This window comes from Notolepis coatsorum (genome assembly GCF_963971535.1).
Source record: "Notolepis coatsorum genome assembly, chromosome: 5".
NCBI classification, from domain to species: Eukaryota; Metazoa; Chordata; class Actinopteri; order Aulopiformes; family Paralepididae; genus Notolepis; species Notolepis coatsorum.
In genome coordinates this window covers 78329139-78353444 of record NC_140169.1, presented here as the reverse complement: position 1 = coordinate 78353444, position 24306 = coordinate 78329139, and the positions used below count along the sequence as shown (strand labels likewise).

General features: G+C 41.6%; 1 protein-coding gene across 1 annotated transcript; it reads right to left on the bottom strand.

The window, feature by feature from the left end:
* Positions 1-2522: 2522 nt before the first annotated feature.
* On the bottom strand, positions 2523-12676 carry fam167ab (family with sequence similarity 167 member Ab; the record flags this gene model as incomplete). The annotated part of the gene is made up of 2 exons (XM_084314151.1): positions 2523-2783; positions 12284-12676. The coding sequence occupies 2 exons, from the start codon at positions 12674-12676 to the stop codon at positions 2523-2525; spliced, it is 654 nt and encodes a 217-aa protein (XP_084170277.1).
* Between the last annotated feature and the right edge of the window lie 11630 nt (positions 12677-24306).

The following is a 24306-nucleotide window of genomic DNA, read 5'->3' as shown; positions in this document are numbered from 1 at the left end:
AAATGTGTGAGTTTGGCGAATGTGTGAGTCTCCGATCTCTCTTTCTGCATCTTTCTTTTTTGTTCTCCCACATTTACATTAACATTTAGTCATTTAGCTGACGCTTTTATACAAAGCGACTTACAAGTTCTGTACGACAAGTCAGCAGGAAGGGTACAACTCTATCAGCTGAGTAACAATGTTCATCAAAGTGTTGAGTGCTACAGTGTATGTTAGTATATTAGGACAACTTCAAGTGCATGACAGTAAGATTAGTTATGGTTATTTATTTTAGAATTTTTATAAAAAAAAAATATTTCATTGAAGAAGTGTGTCTTTAGTCGACATCGAAAGATTGGTTGGGTTTCGGCTGTGGTGGGAAGTTCGTTCCACCATTGTGGGGCAAGGACCGAGAATAGGCGGCTTCTCTTTGATGACCCTCCCGCAGCTCGGATAGCGGTGAGTCTGAGGCGGCCAGAAGATGCAGAGCGAAGAGGTCTTGAGGGAGTGTAGTTAGAGACCATTCATGCTATATTATGTTATTATGTTATTTGATACTATCTTGTCTAGCACAGTCTCTGGAGCGTAACAGTAAGAAGCATTTTGTATGAAAGTATTCTGTACTTCTGTATGACAACTATTAAAGAACTTGAACTTGAACTTGAGGTAGGCGGGAGCCGTTCCCTTTGCCGCACCGCCAGGTCGAGGGCCTTGAAGCGGATTTGTGCCAGTGCAGGTCTCTAAGAAGTGGGGTGACATGGAATGACTTTGGTAGGTTTGAGATCAGGCGGGCGGCTGCATTCTGAATGAGTTGAAGAGGCTTGATGGCAGTGGTCGGAAGGCCAGCAAGCAGTGCATTGCAGTATTCGAGGCGGGAGATGACTGTTGATTGGACGAGGAGTTGGGTGGCTTCTTTTGTCAGGAAGGGTCCTTCTGACTTTGCTCAGGAGGAATCTGCAGGTTCTGGTTGTCGCTGCGATGTGAGCGGAGAAGTTCAGCTGGTCATCAAAGACAACACCAAGGTTCTTGGCGGTCGGGGCCACGGCCACAGCTACATTCTCCACTGTGATGGAAAGGTCGGTCAGGGGGGAGGATTTGGCCGGCAGGTGAAGCAATTCTGTTTTGCTTAGGTTCAGTTTGAGGTGGTTGGACGTCATCAAGGCGGAGATGTTGGACAGACAGGCCGAGATCCGCTCAGAGACATGGATATCCGAGGGATCAGTCTGTTAACAGACTGATATGCTACCTGGCTAGCTAGCGACCTGTACCCAGCATGCCATTCAGCAGTGTAACAGTTAATAGGGTCTCACTACACAGTGTAGGTACCGGTAAAAACAAGGGGAAATATATATTTTTTAGACACGATATTCGCATTAAACTATTTGATTTTTTTTGTATCCACTTTTTCTATGTTTTTCTCCTATTATTATTATTATTATTATTATTATTATTATTATTATTATTATTATTATTATTATTATTATTATTATTATTATTATTATTATTATTATTATTATTATTATTATTATTATTATCCCAATTTAGTCGTTATGCCAATTTCCTCCTCCCCTTCCTGGCCGTTGCTCGCATGTGCCCCCCACTGGTCGGTCTAGGGAGCCCTGAAGTCTATCAGATGCTTCCTCCGAGACATAGGAGACAGCCAGCAGCATCTTTTCACCTGGCAGCGCGGACTCTCATTGGTGAGGTGTAACGCGTGGGAGGTCACACTACCCTCATCATCTCCCTCCCTCGCTGTGCAGGCGCCCTGACCGACCTGTAGGAGTCGCTGTTTACAATGACCAGAATACCACCCCACCGGCTTCCCTCCCGCTGACTCTGCCAATTGAGCCAGTATGACGGCCGGCCAAGCCGACAGCCAGATTCGATACCAGTGTCTCTCGCGTTGGTGACGAGCACTTAGTCCGCTGCGCCACCCAGCCGCTACTATTTGATTTGTTTTATAATTTAACAACTATTTGAATATTCAAAAATGTATGCCCATCCCTACAAGAGAGTTAGCTTGTGCTTTGACATAAATAACACAATAGGCTACACATGTCCAGGACTGCCACTTACAGATGGCAAATATACCTGCATACAGACAGTAACACGCCAGCCACCATGTGACTGTCATGAAGCACGTGCTCACTGGGGTGTAAAAGGTACCCAGAAATTATACTTAAGTAAAAGTCAGAGTATCTGGCTAAAAACACACTTGAGTAAAAGTAAAAAAGTTTCTACTTTTAAATGTACTAAAAAGTAAAAGTAAAAACTTTTTTCTGTCTATTCTTCTGATAGCAGGTGTTTAATCAACGATCCCCGCTTTCTACAAGAAGCAATCAGCATGGGTATGGGCGGGTTCATTTTCCATTGTTTCCCCAGAATATGTCATCTTTAGAAAGTTCTAAATGCTCTCAAACATTCTAATCACGCCGGGTTTGATTGCACGGCCCTCGAAAAGGGGAGCGGTTAATCTCCAGGGCGACGAGAGGAAACGTCTTGGCACACTGACGACCACTCTGCCTCCTCCGCCCGCGTCGGCACTAGCAGAGTGAGAAGCGGCGGGAGTGGATGTTCATCTTGGTGACGCCGATGAGCTGCAGCGGGGCAGAGAGGCCGAAGCCCGGCGTGACGGGGCAGTCGCACAGCAGGTCCGACAGCTCGTCGCGCTCCTCCAGCCTGAAGGTGGCGTCGTTGAGCATCCGGTGCAGGTGGCACGTCTGCTCGATCTTCAGCTCGTTGATCTCGCCGTGGAGACGCATCAGCTGGCGGGCGAGCCGCTGGTCCTGCAGACGCATATCGGTCTGGAGAGAGAAAGAGAGAAAGAGAGAAAGAGAGAAAGAGAGAGATGAAGTGAGAGAGGGAGAGATATAAATGCACTTCCAATCCACATAAAAATCACCCACACTGTCAACATTGAGAACGGCCCTCAAAACCCACCTCCTCACACTGCTGTCATATTCCCCCCTATGTTTTCTCCCTTGTTGACACCAGTGGTGCAGTCGTAATATGGGCCAAGGCCAAACGCCACGCGCACGCGCATACATGTCTCTCTCCTCTTTCATGAGGCGGAGCTGGGGACGAGACGGGCGGTCTTTTGTCACATAACACACGCACACACACACACACAGTCTAGGTCAGACCTGGGCATTGTACGGCCCGCGGGCCGTATCGATTCTGACCGGCCCGCGAAAGATTACACGATAAAAAAATAAATAAAAATTATAAAATAAATTTAAATCTCTTTTTTTTTTTTTTTTTTTTGTGTCAACGTTCACACGCACAATATACGCTTACCTAGGATTTGACTTGATTCAACAACAAAGCAGTCGGGGCAAGCCGAACACGGTCGAAAGTGTGGTTATTTGAAGTTTGGATTTCTTTTTTCACAACTGAGGTAGGTAGATTACATTTTTAGAGACTAAAGTACAGAAAAAAGGTACCGTTGGGTACCGGTATCGATTCACAGGTACCGGTACCGTATCGGTTCAAATGTGAACGGTACCCATCCCTACTGAACACACAACTGCAGGGCAAGGGCATTTTTGCTCATGAAATGCATAGCCATGTGAAAGCCTTCATGACAAAGTTAATTTCAAGGCAACTAGGCAGCAACAATCTCAAACACATGAAAACCCTGAAAGAAGTCAAACCATCAGCTGATCACCGGCACAGGTACTCATCCATGTTGGGAGCACTGCATGATGAATTTTCAAGGCGTTTTCAAGATTTCAAAAAGGTTGAGGATGAAATGCAGCTGGTTTCCTCTCCCTTTACCTGCAGTGTTGATAGTGCACCCACTGATGTTCAGCTTGAACTCATTGACCTGGGCCCCGTTCCTCGTACCTGGATAACTGAGTTAGCCGGATAACTTTAACTGGATAACTGAGTTAGCCGGACTTTCCGGTTCCCCGTACGTGGATTTTCCAAATCACCATGACAACAGATCCAAAAGTTTGAGCCTGGTCGAAAGCAGAGTTTAAGTTCAAGTTAGCCTGAACCATCGCCACGCCCCCGCAAAAAAGTGACAGCCCGTTTCCTGAAATTATTCCCACAGTCTACGATCTGCATTATACCATTCTGAATTACGTTTTTGTGCTCCATTCTTCCAGAGGGGGCTTTTGAAATGTAAAATAGACCCAAAATGCTGATACTAAATTCACTTTGTCCTAAATAATGCACGTTATATATACCGTGGCGCTCGCTCGGTGCGATGTACACATTATGACGTGGTTATTTTAATTGTAACTGGGATTAAGATGTCTGATGAGATGCGCTGTTTGACGGATTTGAGAAATTGAATGAGCCGTTGACGTCACATTAATGAATGAGGATAAAGAAATAAAACTTCATTCAAAATAAAGAATATTCTAAACACGGGTCTCTCGTTCATTAATGTATAAACAATGAATTTATCCCATCTGGCACAGTGGCCCAGCGGTAGTGCTCAAGCCTGCCAACCCAGCGACCGGTGTTCAAAACCCTGTGTTTCCAATATAATTTTTTTGAATATAATATTAATGATTATACGCCAAAGTAGCCTGGTTTTAAGTTAAAATATTATAAATCTACATGCATTGAGGATGTCATTCTTTATATAGCTCTCAACGTGCACCAAATTGAATTATTCCTATATTGCAAAAAGAAGGAAAAGACTAGGGTTTCGAACCCCGGTCGTCTGCGTGAAAGTCAAAAGAACAATCCGTTAGACCACAGTGGAGATAAGTAAAATATCGACTATACATCAATCAATGGGTAAGAGAGCCGTATCGTAATTCTGTATAACAGTTTAACTAATTATTTTCGCTAGCAAGATCTCATTTGATTATTCAATCCAGCAGGCAAGTTTAAAGAAATATAATCTGATTGATTGAGGTAATGAGGGACTTAAAATTAGCCTATAGATAACGCATTTAACTTGTCGGCGAGGCGATTGAGCCGTATTGCAATCTGTCAATAAAGTTTTAAATCAATTAATCAATCAATGCCGTTAGAGAATCAGGATCTCTGCCATCGATACGTGCTGGCTTTTCACCTAAAGCGGCCGCGCGCACTTAGCCTGAGTCTCAAGTCTGAATCGAGTTAACGAGACTGAATCCACCTTCGAGGAACAGGAAAATCCCGGCTTCGAACATCGGGTTAACTGAATCTGGATAATGACATCTTGATCGACTTAGTTGAACCAGGTACAAGAAACAGGGCCCTGCAGTCTGATTCACTACTGAAAGAGCACTTTAAGTCAGCATCACTGCTAGAGTTCTACTCTGCTCTCAAGGAGAACTTTCCAAACATGAGGAGACATGCTCAGAAGATGTTGGTTCTCTTTGGATCCACCTATATGTGAACAGACATTCTCAGTCATGACGTTTACCAAGTCCAGGTACAGGTACAGATCCTCTCTCACTGATGAACATCTGGCAGCTGTGCTTCGCATCTCCACCTTAGACATGCAACCTGACTTTGATGGACTTGTTAAAGCTCAACAGAGACTGGATTTATCACACTGAATGAAAAAAAATAAAGAGCTGAAGAACACTAAAATGTGGAAATATAACAAGTGAAATGGGACACTTGATCTTTTTTTTTCTTTTTTTTGCACAGTTCTGAAAACATTAAATGTTTAATATAGGCATGTAAAGTAAAAAAGGCTACTGGGACACTTTTCTTTACACAGTTCAGTGACATGTCTTGTTTATTTTGGCTATAAGATGATGTGATGTCTTTAGAAAGCTAAGAAAATCCTTGTTTCAATAGTATATGAAACTCAAAATAATAACTTTATTTGTATAGCACTTTTTCATACATGCCCTTTGTTATTAATGTTTCACATTTTGTTTATCATTTTGGAAATAAATTCTATTTGAATAAATAATATTTTTGAAAGCTAACCTCACCTTTTAATTGCCAAATAATAACATACACTCTTACCAGGGGTCAAAACAATGCCATTTACTGCTTTTTATATAGAAATAAAATGTATATTATGCATAATTGAGTTTGGAATTTTGGCCCGGCCCTCCAACATATTTTCAGTTGCTCATTCGGCCCCCCGGGAAAAATAATTGCCCACCCCTGGTCTAGGTGATAAGTGCCGGCCGGGGTATACGGCGCGACGAGTCATTTTTGTGTCGTCGCGCCGTATAGGCACCCCGGCCGGCACTTATCACCTAGACTTTGCATAATAATAGGATGCGCGCACTTCTGCCTCAGTGACGTAGCCTAAACGTCGTTTGACCGCGTATGCCCACCACTGCATACCTGGTTGACACACATCTATTTTAATAATTTTGTCATTATTAACCCTTTCACTACCACGCTACAGAAGGTTAACCCTTTCACTACCATAAAGGGTTAACTTTCTGTAGTGTGGTAGTGAAAGGGTTAACCATTTGTCGCATGGCAGTGAAATGGTTAACCTTCTGTATTGTTGCAGTGAAGGGGTTTGTTTTTATTTGTTTTTAATAACCCCACCATGTAAATTGTAAAGCGTCTTTGGGTACTCAGAAAAGCACTCTGATGTATCATTATTATTATTATTATTATTATTATTATTATTATTATTATTATTATTATTATTATTATTATTATTATTATTATTATTATTATTATTATTATTATTATTATTATTATTATATTATTATATAATGTGAGAGAGAGGGAGGTGTGGAGAAAGGGACTTAGAGGTGGTCATTTATCTTAATCGTCTTTAGGTGTAAGCACTTAAACAACGCATTCACACAGCCGATCATTGCATTAACCACACGATCAAGATGATCTGGGTTGACTGGAGGTTCGTGGTACTGTGCTTTCCAAAAAACGGAAAACGAAAATGTACAGTGTGTGAAATCCACAAAGACACCCTTCAGCACAAAGACCTCATCATCATCTCCTCTCTCTCATGTCAACTGTTATCGTGCAAATGTTTGTGGCCACATGCTGGGTTGCTTCCAATTGTTCTGAGAAACCAGTGCCCTGTTGCGTGCTCGGACTGAGTTATCGCACACCAAGCGGGCAAGCGCCATAGTTGGACATAATTGGAGTCAAAGTGATTACACTTTGCAGAAACTGTGCATGAAAATATCTGGATTCTGACTCCTGAACCCCACTCACTTTCACCCTCTTTAACTTGAACTCACAATGGAATTATTTAGGATAGCAGTAGAGCACTGAACATTGTGTCCGTTGTTAAAACTCTGCAAAACCTCTTCTCCCCAAAACATGATTTGAACAGGTACTGTTTTGGGGTAAAGCCTCAAAAGCCTATTTGTACTGTGACCATGCATTGGCTACAATATGTAATACAAATTATCAAAGCACAACCCCCCTTTATTTATCTTTACATTAGAGTGACGTCTATATGCACCCTTATTTGAATAGAATTAATTCATGAATTAATTAATGGCCTTTTCTCCCTTTTTACTTTTATTTGTGGTGGTAATACATTATTTGTGGTGGTAATACATTATTAGTGGTGGTAATACATTATTAGTGGTGGTAATACATTATTACTAGTGGTGGTAATACATTATTAGTGGTGGTAATACATTAATAGTGGTGGTAATACATTATTAGTGGTGGTAATACATTATTTGTGGTGGTAATACATTATTAGTGGTGGTAATACATTATTAGTGGTGGTAATACATTATTACTAGTGGTAGTAATACATTATTTGTGGTGGTAATACATTATTAGTGGTGGTAATACATTATTAGTGGTGGTAATACATTATTACTAGTGGTAGTAATACATTATTAGTGGTGGTAATACATTATTAGTGGTGGTAATACATTATTAGTGGTGGTAATACATTATTAGTGGTGGTAATACATTATTTGTGGTGGTAATACATTATTAGTGGTGGTAATACATTATTAGTGGTGGTAATACATTATTAGTGGAGGTAATAGGCTTGAAAAGGGTAAGACAACATAACTGAGCAGCAGAAAGAGCCGTGTAAACACACAGAGCGCTGGTAATATGTTACTGTATCCCCTCTGGAAATCTGTTTGGTGGTGGGTAGGGATGGGTACCGAAGCCGGTAATTTTAAGGGTACCGACCGAATCACGTCGGTACTACCGAGTACCGATTCATGTGAGATCCGCCGGTGCCACATTTCGGTACTGCACTGTATCGCACACCAAGCGTGCAAGCGCCATAGTTGGACATAATTGGAGTCAAAGTGATTACACTTTGCAGAAACTGTGCATGAAAATATCTGGATTCTGACTCCTGAACCCCACTCACTTTCACCCTCTTTAACTTGAACTCACAATGGAATTATTTAGGATAGCAGTAGAGCACTGAACATTGTGTCCGTTGTTAAAACTCTGCAAAACCTCTTCTCTCCAAAACATGATTTGAACAGGTACTGTTTTGGGGTAAAGCCTCAAAAGCCTCTTTGTACTGTGACCATGCATTGGCTACAATATGTAGTAAAAATGATCAAAGCACAACCCCCCTTTATTTATCTTTACATTAGAGTGACGTCTATATGCACCCTTATTTGAATAGAATTAATTCATGAATTAATTAATGGCCTTTTCTCCCTTTTTACTTTTATTTGTGGTGGTAATACATTATTTGTGGTGGTAATACATTATTAGTGGTGGTAATACATTATTAGTGGTGGTAATACATTATTACTAGTGGTGGTAATACATTATTAGTGGTGGTAATACATTAATAGTGGTGGTAATACATTATTACTAGTGGTAGTAATACATTATTTGTGGTGGTAATACATTATTAGTGGTGGTAATACATTATTAGTGGTGGTAATACATTATTACTAGTGGTAGTAATACATTATTAGTGGTGGTAATACATTATTAGTGGTGGTAATACATTATTAGTGGTGGTAATACATTATTTGTGGTGGTAATACATTATTAGTGGTGGTAATACATTATTAGTGGTGGTAATACATTATTAGTGGAGGTAATAGGCTTGAAAAGGGTAAGACAACATAACTGAGCAGCAGAAAGAGCCGTGTAAACACACAGAGCGCTGGTAATATGTTACTGTATCCCCTCTGGAAATCTGTTTGGTGGTGGGTAGGGATGGGTACCGAAGCCGGTAATTTTAAGGGTACCGACCGAATCACGTCGGTACTACCGAGTACCGATTCATGTGAGATCCGCCGGTGCCACATTTCGGTACTGCACTGTACTTTTTTTTTCTTTTTCTTTTTTTTGATGACGTCAACGTTTCGTTTACCGCAGTGTTAATTTTGGCTGTTAGCAGTGTTAATTTTGGCTGTTAGCAGTGTTCATTTAGGCTGTTAGCAGTGTTAATTTTGGCTGTTAGCAGTGTTCATTTTGGCAGCTATTTTAGTTTTAGTCATGTGTCAAGTGCTCCTTTTTCGTTTTCATCATATTTAGTCATCTTCATTTATTTTATATATTCGTTTAGTCAGTTTTAGTCAACTAAATGTCTGAGCATTTTAGTCTTAGTCAGTTTTTGTCTCAATTTTGTCTTTTTTGTTTTAGTCTAGATTTAGTCGACGAAAACGGATGACATTTTTGTCTAATGGAAAAAAACTTGTCAGAAGTCAGAAATAGTCAACATGGAACATTTTCTGATTTAAATTGCGTATTTATTTTTTAACCTAGGGGAATCTGAGTCGGCGGCACAAGTGATACACAGGAAGTATATGTTGGTGTAGACATGGTCCAATGTATTGTTGCTCCTATAGTATATGTTGGTGTAGACATGGTCCAATGTATTGTTGCTCCTACAGTATATGTTGGTGTAGACATGGTCCAATGTATGCATCAAAGAGAGCATTACGGATGTGGTGACGTTGTTTCTGACCAGAGAGACGACGCTGAACTCTGTCTGTCTTCTGTTTGCTGTGTCTTTCCTTTCTCTCTGCCATGTCTGTCCTCTCTCTGCTGTGTCTGTCCTCTCTGTCATGTCTGTCCTCTCTCTCTCTGCTGTGTCTGGCAGCGGTTTATTCTATAACAGGATACTGTAAACTAAGTAAACAGAACACACAGTAGTACTAGTAGTAGTACACACTGATTGCAATCTGCTTGCATAAAAACATTATATTAAAATCACATTCTGAAATCAGTGTTAAAGTGCCACATGGAAGAGGTCTGGTTAGTGGTTAGAGTTAGAGGTGGTCTAGGTCTGGTTAGGGTAACTTAGGGGTAGTTAAGCATTCATTAGTTTCAAGTTTCAAGTTTCTTTAATAGTTGTCATACAGAAGTACAGAATACTTTCATACAAAATGCTTCTTACTGTTACGCTCCAGAGACTGTGCTAGACAAGATAGTATCAAATAACATAGTATAGCATGTAATTTAGAAGAAGAAAATTAGGTCACAGTGTTCGGTATAGACATATGTACAATGTTCTGAGTTACCATATAATATACAATACTATGCAGTGTACTAATGTACAGTACTATATAGTGCAAAGCAGAAATGGGATGAGGTACAATTTAGGTACAATTTACAGTAAGGTGTACGAGTTGTAGTGCAATCCTTCATCAATAAATATAAAGTGTGGGGAGTGGGTGCTACAGTGTGTTTGTTTAAAGTGGGTGTGTGCTATAAAGTGTGTGGAGTGGGTGCTACAGTGTGTTTGTTTAAAGTGAGTGTGTGCGTGTGGATGTGTGTGCTATGTGCGTTTGGTGGTTGTTGTTGTGTAGTGTTCATTGTTCGTTTAGCAGCCTGATGGCCTGGGGATAGAAGCTTCTTCTGAGTCTTTCTGTGCTCGCCTTGAGACTCCGGTATCGCTTGCCTTATAATGTATTATTATTATTTAGATAAATGGATGTAAAGGGCTAGACCAACTCTTAAGCCCTATCCGGACCTAGACCACCTCTAAGTCACAACTCTAACTTAGGGGTTAAAGTCTAGGTCTGGTTAGGGGTTAGAGTTAGAGGTGGTCTAGGTCTGGTTATACTGATCCGATACCAGTGCATACATAAAAAAAATAAAAAAGTTATATTATATAAATTATAAAACTTTTTTTTCTTTTCTTTTTTACAGCTACTGTTTTATATATACTGTTTTTTAGTAATAACTAGAAAGTAATGGTATTTATTCAACAACAGGTGATTGTATAGATTAGTATTAGTATCATTAATTGACAACTAAGCTCAATGAGTTCACCCACGGAATGGTTGTTGGTACATTGGTTCCGCACGGACGTTACACGTTGTTACGCACTTCCTATCCAGAAGGCTCCGTTTAGGTCAGCTAGTAGCAGAGGCTCTGTTGTGATTTTTTATGCAAAATAAATATTCAACATTCTCTTTTGAGACTCCGCCTCAGACTCTTATCATTTGGCACTAAAAGCTAAACATTGTCACCGGTATGGCTGTCTGCATTATGTCATTAATTGTGTGCGAGAGGTCGATCAGTTAGCCACATTAGCGTGAGCTAGGTTAACGTGAGCTAACGTGAGCTAGATGGAAATACAAACAATATAACGTTACTGGTGAAAAAGTGATTTACCTTGGAATACTCCTTTGCCAACTTGCTGTACTTTGCTTGCAGGTCTGCAGCTGGATTATGAATAGTCCCAACTTTAGCCAAGGTAACGTTAAACTAAAACTAGCTTTTCAAATAGCTCTTCAGCTAATGCTAATAACGGAGCTCCCCGTCACACTGCTCTGTCGGGATGATGGCATTAAGAAAAGTTATAATTATTTTGTCTCGTCTTGTTTTAGTCAACAATATCAACATACATGAAGAGAAATTTCGTCCTGGTTTTTGTAAATTACATTTTTGTGTCCTCAGTTGTGGTCAACGATATTTAATAAACTATTTAGTCTCGTTAGCATGACATGGTCTTCAATAACGTGACGTCACGTCTCGTTGTCGTCATGAAAAAAACCTTTGTTGACGAACATCTTTCGTCATCAATTTAGTCAACAAAATTAACACTGGCCGCGAAACGAAACCTATGAAGTGTGCCGCACGTTCACGTCAATGTTCACGCGCACAATACACGCTTACCTAGGATTTGACTTGATTCAACAACAAAGCAGTCGGGGCAATGACAAGCCGAAAACGGTCGCAGTGTGGTTACACTTTACAAACCAAGATGCAGACAACACTCGCTGCAATATTATATATATTAACAAATTGTTCTAAATAAATAATAATGATAATAAATAATTGGAAGTTTTGCATTTTTATTTTTTATACAACTGATGTATGTAGATTGAAGTACCAAAAAAAGGTACCATCGGGTACCGGACCGGTATCGATTCAAACGTGAACGGTACCCAACCCTGGTGGTGGGTCAGTCTGATATTGTGTATGTATGGAAAACACTGCTCACCAGTTCTTTCCTGAGCCAGCAGAGAGCCTCGTCGATGTTCCCGAACCCCTTCAGTGAGCCTGCCGGTGACGTCTTGCACTGAACCACATCCCAGTTCACTACAGTGTCTTTGTGTTTCTGTGGCTCCCTGTTGGGCTCCCCGCTGGGCTCCCCGCACTCGGTCTGCGGCTGCTCTTCAGGAACTGCTGAATCTCTGAAGGGTCGCGCCTCTAGCTTGGCTTTCCACTCCGAGTAAGAAGGTCTCCTGGTCTCCAATCTTAGTTTCTCTGTCAGGGCCTTCAAGGTCATGAGATGTTCACCCGTGGCCAATCCTGGATCTTCTTTGTCCTCTGCATCTTCCAGGCCAATGGCACTGTCCACACCGGTCATATGAGGAATTGACAGTGCTTCCATTGTTGATCTGCTGAATAAAAAAAAACACCTCCCTAAGAATGTGGCCAAAAGGAAAGTGATGTCCTCTTCATTGAAGCCTTGGTGCCTTGTGGTTGTTCATGATCATAATCCCGGCCTGTTCATGATCATAATCTCGCCCTGTTCATGATCATAATCCCGGCCTGTTCATGATCATAATCTCGCCCTGTTCATGATCATAATCCCGGCCTGCGTTGTCATTCCCATCCTGTGCCTGTTGTCTGTATGTTCTATGTAAAGTTCAAGGTATCCCAAAACATTCCCTCGATTACAATTTCCTCTTGGAGATTTTTCAAAGGTACTTCAATATTTCCACTGGGGTTCTGGGATTATAGATAGCCATTCGGAAACTGTAGCCAGAGAGAAAAACAAAAAGCAAGAGAAAATTATGCACATTATGAAAAGCTTTCTCACTTGCAGAGTACAGTGTTGTGACGTGTGTCCGAGATGAAACACAGCATGACATCTGACAAAAAGGCTAAACATCAGCTTCGACTTGGTGGTGATGTGGTCATTTTAATAGGATAACATTCTGGATGTTTCTGGAAGAATTAAATGCAGGTTCTGGTCCAAAACATATCGGATGTTCTCAGTAGAAGGTTGTGATTATTGGTATACTTTGCTTAGTGTACAGATGTGTTAAATGCACTGTTCTGTTCTGTGACTTCCTTGAACCTATTTACTCATCTTGATAGTTTATTTCATCTCAGTGATGCAGTGATAAAACATAAAAGGTAAAACAGACTATGAACTCCCATTAATGATTACAGTTATGCTAATAATCACCAAAATATTTTTGTTTTAAAACATTGATTCCTGGCTAGACCACTGAAAAGAGAATATCACTTTGATCAATCTGCTGCTATTTATCATAATCTGCCTGTAATACATTTCAATCATACAGATTTATATCAGCCTTAAAGGGTGGCTAAACTCCATTTCTCAAATAAAAAGGCGTGTGAACTGTGTTTTTAGAGCTTTCCATCCACCACATCCCTGGTCGTAATAGTGTTATGTTAAATGAACAGGATTAGCACATGGAGGAGCTCATCTCTGGTCTTACTATGGATTTTAGATTGGAACAAGCTGTTTCTATGGCAACGGCTACAGGCACTGTAAATGAGTCAGCACTTTTCACACCTCCCATCATCCACAGGGCTTAGCCGTGGCCAGCCTGAAGAGACAACGAGACTGGCCTGACTGATAATATAACTTCCTTTAACCCTTTCACTACCACACTACAGAAGGTTAACCCTTTCACTACCACACTACAGACGGTTAACTGTCTGTAGTGTGGCAGTGAAAGGGTTAACCTTCTGTAGTGTGGTAGTGAAAGGGTTAACCCTTTGTTATGTGGCAGTGAAAGGGTTAACCTTCTGTATTGTCACAGTGAAAGGGTTAACCCTTTGGTAGTGTGGTAATGAAAGGGTTCAAATGGTTTGTACTCATTCTAAGCATGCAGCTAGCTGTGCTCCTGTGTTTCAATGTTGAATGCTAACAAGGACAGTGCAGAAACCTTCCCCCCACAATGTGTCTGGTATAAACATATCCAAGTAAAATAAAAAAAATAAAAGGTATACCTTTAAAGAATTCAGATAATATTGCCCACTGTGAGCATTGCTGGGCATTTGTTTGAGAATTATACGCTTGGCTGGCATCCCTAAGAAAATAATTGGGTAGATTCAAGTTGACCCATTTTGAAGACTTGAAAATGTAATTGCGTATTGTATGGCATAAAGATTTTGCCTTTGATGCATGATGCCATTTCACTGTGGTGGAAACTTTTATTATAGCAAAAAGGTCATTTTAGTATCATGTATTTAGGCCAAATATAGTTAACTATGAATCTGTAATAAATTTCAACCCAACCAACGACCCACAACCAAAAATTACAATACATTGTTTATCGTTACACACAGCCTAACTAAAGACAGAATTTCAGCATTCATATCCCTTTCACTACCACACTACCAAATGGTGACAATACGGAAGGTTAACCATTTCACTGCCATGCGACAACGGGTTAACCCTTTCACTACCCCACTACATAAGGTTAACCCTTTCACTACCACACTACAGACGGTTAACCGTCTGTAGTGTGGTATTGAAAGGTTAACCGTCTGTAGTGTGGTATTGAAAGGTTAACCTTCTGTATTGTGGTATTGAAAGGTTAACCGTCTGTAGTGTGATAGTGAAAGGTTAACCTTCTGTAGTGTGGTATTGAAAGGTTAACCGTCTGTAGTGTGGTATTGAAAGGTTAACCGTCTGTAGTGTGGTATTGAAAGGTTAACCGTCTGTAGTGTGGTAGTGAAAGGTTAACCGTCTGTAGTGTGGTAGTGAAAGGTTAACCGTCTGTAGTGTGGTAGTGAAAGGTTAACCGTCTGTAGTGTGGTATTGAAAGGTTAACCGTACCTGTAGTGTGATAGTGAAAGGTTAACCGTCTGTAGTGTGGTATTGAAAGGTTAACCGTACCTGTAGTGTGATAGTGAAAGGTTAACCTTCTGTAGTGTGGTATTGAAAGGTTAACCGTCTGTAGTGTGGTAGTGAAAGGTTAACCGTCTGTAGTGTGGTAGTGAAAGGTTAACCGTCTGTAGTGTGGTATTGAAAGGTTAACCTTCTGTAGTGTGGTATTGAAAGGTTAACCTTCTGTAGTGTGGTATTGAAAGGTTAACCTTCTGTAGTGTGGTAGTGAAAGGTTAACCGTCTGTAGTGTGGTATTGAAAGGTTAACCGTCTGTAGTGTGGTATTGAAAGGTTAACCTTCTGTAGTGTGGTAGTGAAAGGTTAACCTTCTGTAGTGGGGTAGTGAAAGGCTTCACCTTCTGTAGTGTGGTAGTGAAAGGGTTAACCTTCTGTAGTGTGGTATTGAAAGGTTAACCTTCTGTAGTGTGGTATTGAAAGGTTAACCTTCTGTAGTGTGGTATTGAAAGGTTAACCTTCTGTAGTGGGGTATTGAAAGGTTAACCTTCTGTAGTGGGGTAGTGAAAGGTTAACCTTCTGTAGTGGGGTAGTGAAAGGCTTCACCTCCTGTAGTGTGGTAGTGAAAGGCTTCACCTTCTGTAGTGTGGTAGTGAAAGGGTTAACCTTCTGTAGTGTGGTATTGAAAGGTTAACCTTCTGTAGTGTGGTATTGAAAGGTTAACCTTCTGTAGTGTGGTATTGAAAGGTTAACCTTCTGTAGTGGGGTATTGAAAGGTTAACCTTCTGTAGTGGGGTAGTGAAAGGTTAACCTTCTGTAGTGGGGTAGTGAAAGGGATATTCGCATTACAGTGTGTGAATCACGTCATACAGTGATGTTCTCAGAATACGTAACTTCAGGAGCAGGCAGACAGACAGTCAACGGTAACTATAAAGAATGAAAACATAAATATGTACTTCTGCATGTTCAGAATCGCTGAATGGCACAATGGGAGGGGCTCAAAGACCTCCTCACAAAGCCTTCAACCACTCTGTTCTTCCACAATGGCCACAGTACACCAGCAGTGAGGTCCTCGCCATTGTTTCCAATGTCACTGTAGGTTTGTTGGCTGAAGGTAAAACAGACTTCCCCACGGCATAGAGGAGCTGTATGTCTCCACTGTCTCCTCTCCTGATTCTCTACAGGAGTATTCTCTAGAGACAGCTCTGCTATAGGAGAGCTTTAAGAGAAGAGAACAATCCATGCCAACATGCATTTTCAAAGACTTTGTAAGGGTAAAAGTGCAGAGTTACATTACAGCTGATTGTGTGTATATTACTATGTGTGTGGAATTGTTTCTTGACAAATCATGTCAAATAAAAGGGGCGTAAGAGGCAGCAGTGGCCTAAAGGTTAGAGAAGTGGGCTTGTGATCCGGGAAGGTCGCTAGTTCGATCCCCGGGGGGAGGGGAAGTGAAGGAATACCAATGCCCCCCTCCCTCAATAATACCCACTGTTGAAGTGCCCTTGAGCAAGGCACTTAGCCTGCAACTGCTCAAGTGGAGCTGGTCTGGGAGGATTTGTGCTCAGCAAACACACCCTGGGCATATAAAAGGTATGTGTGTACCATCTCTGCCCATGTCCCTGTGTCGGGGAGTCAGGTGGCATGTAGCAGGTGCCACTGCCAGACCAATCAGGTGGCATGTAGCAGGTGGCACTGCCAGACCAATCAGGTGGCATGTAGCAGGTGGCCACTGCCAGACCAATCAGGTGGCATGTAGCAGGTGGCCACTGCCAGACCAATCAGGTGGCATGTAGCAGGTGGCCACTGCCAGACCAATCAGGTGGCATGTAGCAGGTGGCACTGCCAGACCAATCAGGTGGCGTGTAGCAGGTGGCACTGCCAGACCAATCAGGTGGCATGTAGCAGGTGGCCACTGCCAGACCAATCAGGTGGCATGTAGCAGGTGGCCACTGCCAGACCAATCAGGTGGCATGTAGCAGGTGGCCACTGCCAGACCAATCAGGTGGCATGTAGCAGGTGGCATTGCCAGACCAATCAGGTGGCATGTAGCAGGTGGCCACTGCCAGACCAATCAGGTGGCATGTAGCAGGTGGCACTGCCAGACCAATCAGGTGGCGTGTAGCAGGTGGCACTGCCAGACCAATCAGGTGGCATGTAGCAGGTGGCCACTGCCAGACCAATCAGGTGGCATGTAGCAGGTGGCCACTGCCAGACCAATCAGGTGGCATGTAGCAGGTGGCCACTGCCAGACCAATCAGGTGGCATGTAGCAGGTGGCACTGCCAGACCAATCAGGTGGCATGTAGCAGGTAACACTGCCAGACAAGGTACACTTCTGTAAACCGTTGCTTGTTCGATGGGAAGCGAGGGTTGTGATTTGGAGGATGGAGAAAAGAGGGCAGGGTTTGAGATAGGTCATTTGCTTTTAACCCTTTCACTACCACACTACCAAAGGGTTAACCCTTCCACTGCAACAATACAGAAGGTTAACCCTTTCACTGCCACACGACAAAGCCCGTTCACAACCACACTACAGACGGTTAACCCTTTCACTACCACACTACAGACGGTTAACCCTTTCACTACCACACTACAGACGGTTAACCGTATGTAGTGTGGTAGTGAAAGGATTAATAACATGATCTCTGTTTTGTGTATTGTAGTAAAGGACATCTTTAGTGACTTTGTGTCCCTCTCAAAGTCCCTCTCTGGCACTTGTAAGAATCCCATATTTGAACAGAGACACAACTTGAACCCGGGACACTTTCAGATAGACCAGCGGGAGAACCTTCATCTCTCTATGAAAAGCAAAAATTCACATCCGGAATATCAAATGATGGCCTGGGGGTTGAGAGAAAGACCATTTCCCCCCTCCATTGTCTGAATTCGCCATCTGGCAGCCATGATCCGAGTGTGCCAGTCTTCCACCCGGTGGGTTTCATCATGGCTACTGATCTGGTGCCACATACAGGATGACGTGCCAAGGTCTGGTCTGGTCTACGTCTGGCTGCGTCTCTAGTTCTATCCAGGATGTGTAGGTCAATGTCTACATGCCAAACGTGACCACAGAGGCAACCATTAACTCCTGCACTGTGTGCGTCTCTCTTCTATATCTTCTGTGATTATATAGCACTACCCTTTCCCCATATAGGCGTTCCAGTTGAGAGATGTTTGGTTTCAAACTAGTAGTAGTAGTAGTAGTAGTAATAGTAATAGTAGTAGTAGTAGTAGTAGTAGTAGTAGTAGTAGTAGTAGTAGTAGTAGTAGTAGTAGTAGTAGTAGTAGTAGTAGTAGTAGTAGACAGTAGTAGTAGTAGTAGTAGACAGTAGTAGTAGTAGTAGTAGTAGTAGTAGTAGTAGTAGTAGACAGTAGTAGTAGTAGTAGTAGTAGTAGTAGTAGTAGTAGTAGTAGTAGACAGTAGTAGTAGTAGTAGTAGTAGTAGTAGTAGTAGTAGTAGTAGTAGTAGTAGTAGTAGTAGTAGTAGTAGTAGTAGTAGTAGTAGTAGTAGTAGTAGTGGTAGTGGTAGCGGTAGCGGTAGCGGTAGTGGTAGTAGTAGTAGTAGTAGTAGTAGTAGTAGTAGTAGTAGTAGTAGCAGTAGCAGTAGCAGTAGTAGTAGTAGTAGTAGTAGTAGTAGTAGTAGTAGTAGTAGTAGTAGTAGTGGTAGTAGTAGTAGTAGTAGTAGTAGTAGTAGTAGTAGTAGTAGTAGACAGTAGTAGTAGTAGTAGTAGTAGTAGTAGTAGTAGTAGTAGTAGTAATAGTAGTAGTAGTAGTAGTAGTAGTAGTAGTAGTAGTAGTAGTAGTAGTAGTAGTAGTAGTAGTAGTAGTAGTAGTAGTAGTAGTAGTAGTGGTAGTGGTAGTAGTAGTAGTGGTAGTAGTAGTAGTAGTAGTAGTAGTAGTAGTAGTAGTAGTAGTAGTAGTAGTAGTAGTAGTAGTAGTAGTAGTAGTAGTAGTAGTAGTAGTAGTAGTAGTAGTAGTAGTAGTAGTAGTAGTAGTAGTAGTAGTAGTTTTATTCAGTCATCACACACAATACAATATGCACAATATATCATTCAACAATCTTTGATTTGGCAGTGACTGAAAAGGTACAGACTGAAGCATAATACTTATACATGCCTGTCCTATATTCTTAACTAAATGAAGACTCCAAAACAGTATTCTAAAAGAAAATAACAAAAAAAATTATTATTCACATTTGGAATCTTCAAAAATAGCTATACAAACCATTTTCTCAAAAACCAAAAGCGAATGACTCATTCTTAAATGTATATCTAACATGCAACTGTTAACTCCTGCACTGTGTGTGTATATCTTCTGTGATTATATAGCACTACTATACCCTTTCCCCCTATAGGCGTGTGTTATTCTATACAGCAGTCATAACTGAGGCGGTCGTCACATCCTCCATCACCGCGTGGCATCGCCCCACACTGAGCGGAAACTACAGCACATGGTGTGGTGAGAATATGGCTGCCAAGTGCCAACTCTTTTTTTTATTATTGTCTATTTTTTAAACTGAATCAAAACCATAAACAAGGTGGCCTGTTGAGATGTTAGATCCTAATGTGAAAAACTGTCATTTTATATGTCTGCACTTTTGTCTGCCAATTTAATTTTTTTCTGTTGTGAAGCACTTTGAACTGCAGTTTCTGTATGAAACGTGCTATACAAATGAAGTTTTATTATTATTATTATTATTATTATTATTATTATTATTATTATTATTATTATTATTATTATTATTATTATTATTATTTAAAAGGGAATAATACTACAGATTCTAAAATAAAACATGGCTAACTAAAAGCTTGGAAAAAAGGTATGTTTTAAGGGCGGCTGGGTGGCGCAGCGGACATTGTGCTCGTCACCAACGCAAGAGACACCGGGTTCGACTCTGGCTGTCTGCGTTGCCTCTGGCTTGGGCCGGCCGTCATACTAACTCAATTGGCAGAGTTAGCGGGTGGAAGTCGATGGGTGGTAATCTGGACATTGTGGACAGCGACTCCTACAGGTCGGTTGGGGGACGCCTGCACAGCAGAGACAGGAAATGGCGGGGGTAGTGTGAGCCTCCCACACGTTACTCCTCGCCAATGAGAGTCCGCGCTGGCAGGTGAAAAGATGTGACAGGCTGCCTCCTCGTGTATCGGAGGGGACACGTGATGCAAGGCTTCTATCCTCCCTACAACCGGCCAGTGGGGGGCATATGCAAGCAACGTTCAAGACAGGGGAGGGGAGAATTAGCACACTGGAATTGGGATGGGAGAAAAATAGAAAAAGAGGACAAAAAGTGGATAAAAAAAGAAAAAAGGTATGTTTTTATTCTGCTTTTTAAACGAGGACATGGTTGTAGCATACCTTAGATCAGTCCTCCCTGCCGCACTGGCACACACTCTCACACTAACTGTGCCATTACCTGTGACATTTAACTCTACCCATTTGCACACTGATGCAAAGGAACACACAAAGATTATGGCAAATGCACTCACCATCTTCTCCAGAGTGAGACAAGAAGATATATCCAATTTCATCTCTGTGCGTTCAATAGAAAGCCCTCCGGCTGTAAACTAGCCTAGCTTAGCACAAATTAATGGAAGTGTATACAGACCACTAGCCTAGATTTAAACTCTGGGAGAGGTGTTTTTGGTTTATAGTTTTCTACTGGATGCACAGAAAGGAAATTGCTTTAACTGTCTACATAACCCAGCTATCCCTACTCTATTTGTATTTAGTTTTACATATTGATACTGTATTATTGTATTGTATTGTATTGTATTTCATTTCATTGCACTGCACAACTTTTGTTTGTTGTATTGGATAGTATGTTGACACCTTACACTAAGACAAATGCCTTGTACTGTACATTGTACTTGGCGAGTAAATAATTCTGATTCTGATTGTTGACCAACTGTTGATTACAGTCAGGAAATGTAGTGGAGGGTAAACCCATCTAAACTCAATTTATCCACCTTTTTATATGTGAAGTAAGGGTTTATTCATCTTCATAAGCTGATATTAATCTGTATATTTTTTAATACATTTGGATACATTATAGTTAATGTTAGCTGCTTCAGTTATCACTATAGATAAGATCATGGGTCGTTTTGTAGTTTTGCTCCTATACTCATTCAGCTTAGCAACTGGCTAAACGTGCTCGATATATAGCTAGGATACCTTATCACTTCTCATACTGACTGGCTGAACAACTTCTACAGTGCTGTAGCCAGTTAAAGGCCAACCTCCAGGTTAAACCCTACTGATCAATTATGGGTAGTTTACATCATTGGTATATAATTTCATTATTTATTTTTTTCCATTTGACACCGGAAATGCCACTCTGAAAGAGTTAAAAAGGTCCACGCACGAATAACATGCACGCGCGAATCAAAAAAGCTTATCAAACGCCGACGTCACAACAGGTGTGGCTTGCATATTAATGAGCCGAATCTAATGTTGCTTTTCCACTCAAATAAAGTACTCAGTTTGTCTCCGTGTGGGGTGATCAGCATGAGAGCTCCAGAAATGTCACGTGAGAAACTGCAGACCACTGATTGGTCAGAAGAGAGACGCGTCACTGTTTGGGGAGTCTGAACGAAAACAGAACGCAGCCATCTTTAATGTCTCGCGTAGGATGTCTTATGTATGTTTGCAGCAAGAAACAAGTGCAATAAAAAAGGATACAGTCACTGTGTATTCTGCCTCATTTATTGATGAAACAAAACCGACATCAACACAATTTTCCACCGAGCGGAGAGTTTAGTCTGACAAAAAGATCGCTGATTAGTTACGCTTGTTGTTGGGGTTAGGGACGTAACGTTAGTTAGCCTAATGCTAACGTTAGCAGATAGACACGAGAGGCTAGGTAACGTTAAAGCTTGTAGAATAGACACAATGAGGTAACGTTAGCGTTAGCATAATAGACACAACGAGAGTCTGGTTAATGTTGTTATTGATTGATTGAATGAAAACTGTGTTTACTCTGGCTTGCCAAGCTCATCATAGCCCCTTTCGTGACTGATGCACCGAGTGAATCCACAGTCACTTGCTCCTTAATAGGAAACCAACCTAGATTTACCATGAAGGACTGGTTCTGGCCGAACCGTTTGTTATACAAGTATCACAGAGACATTTCAAATGTACTCACAGTTGCACGAGGGTTTCGGACAGAGATACGGGATGGTTTGAAAGCTCTGCGTTGCTAATAAACATTTTAAATATTTTTTATAAACTGCTCAAAACGGCATTATTTCCGGCGTTGGCTGCCTGGTGTGATCACAGCGCATGCGCATCATGCACCCAACGCCGGAAATAATGCTCTGCCTCCTTGCTACTGCCTGTGACTCCCAGAGCACAGGAGTAGGGTCACAGAGCCCCCTGATGACCAATACCTGTTGTGACGACATTACACATGCACGTTATAAACCATTGATTAAAATATGCACGTGCGTGGTGATTGTGTTGGGCAGACAAAATGTTTTGATAAAAACGCTAAAACTGGGTCAATTTCAATACTTTTTTTTCCAATTCTTCATGAAAGTCACTGTTGGCCTAGTCCACATTGTTTATTGAACAAAAATACAACGTGGAGGTTGACCTTTAACTATGTACAGATGTTGAGACTTTCATTATATTCTTAGGTGATTAGAGTATACAGCGATAACATCAGTTGCCTGTGCATCACATTCTTAACAGTAGACTTCCAAAGTGCTGGAACTGTGGGGAATCAATAGTTTAGAAATGCATGGCAGGGGGGCGAGTTAAGTGTGTCGAAACGTGATGATGATATGAAATCATGGCACAATGAAATATGAAATATACACTTGGGGAACCGGAAATGTACAGACTTGTCAGGTTAATTATGCCATGTCATCCAAGACAACCGTCATGGTGGAGCTGAGGGATATGGTTGAGAGATCTCCATCACTTCATGGAGCTGTACATTAACACAACACAAGGATTCAATGTCCCCCAATGACATCACTGTTGGTTTAGTGTTTTTGGAAGTGTGTGAGATTATAGTCAAACTATAGAGGTTGGTGGCTAACAGGAAAACCAGGAATAAGCTAGATGCTATACTGGAAAACCCCTCCCAGCACATATCCCCCCACAACAACATACCACAAACCGCCTGGGTCAGTCCTCCGTGCCAGTCCTCCGTGCCAGTCCTCCGTGCCAGTATAGCCATCAGGCCCCTCAGCCGTGGCCACGGACTGCTGCCAAATACATGGAGAGCTAACGGCTGGTAAACCTGAGAACTGTTAGGACTATCTGACTCCTAATACTGAACACTGCACATGCAGCGTGTACTATGGACCATGTAATACTATCATCACTATTACTACTGAATCCTGCCATTCACTACTGTTATCATTATTATTAGCCTATACACCCTATAGCCTATGACCGATCGTATGTTACTCCTTCCGCGTTGTGTTAAATGTCGATGCCCCGAGGGAGTTTCGAACACGGGTCTCCCACGCCGTGGGCGACAACACAGACCGCTGCACTAAGAGGTGAATTCACTCCTGGATACTGTATCTATGTGTCTATTAACCCTGTTGTGGGGAAGTGAGTTTAACTCCAGGGTACTGTATCTATGTGTCTATTAACCCTGTTGTGGGGAAGTGAGTTTAACTCCAGGGTACTGTACCTGTGTGTCTATTAACCCTGTTGTGGGGAAGTGAGTTTAACTCCAGGGTACTGTATCTATGTGTCTATTAACCCTGTTGTGGGGAAGTGAGTTTAACTCCTGGGTACTGTATCTATGTGTCTATTAACCCTGTTGTGGGGAAGTGAGTTTAACTCCTGGGTACTGTATCTATGTGTCTATTAACCCTGTTGTGGGGAAGTGAGTTTAACTCCAGGGTACTGTATCTATGTGTCTATTAACCCTGTTGTGGGGAAGTGAGTTTAACTCCTGGGTACTGTATCTATGTGTCTATTAACCCTGTTGTGGGGAAGTGAGTTTAACTCCAGGGTACTGTATCTATGTGTCTATTAACCCTGTTGTGGGGAAGTGAGTTTAACTCCTGGGTACTGTATCTATGTGTCTATTAACCCTGTTGTGGGGAAGTGAGTTTAACTCCAGGGTACTGTATCTATGTGTCTATTAACCCTGTTGTGGGGAAGTGAGTTTAACTCCAGGGTACTGTATCTATGTGTCTATTAACCCTGTTGTGGGGAAGTGAGTTTAACTCCA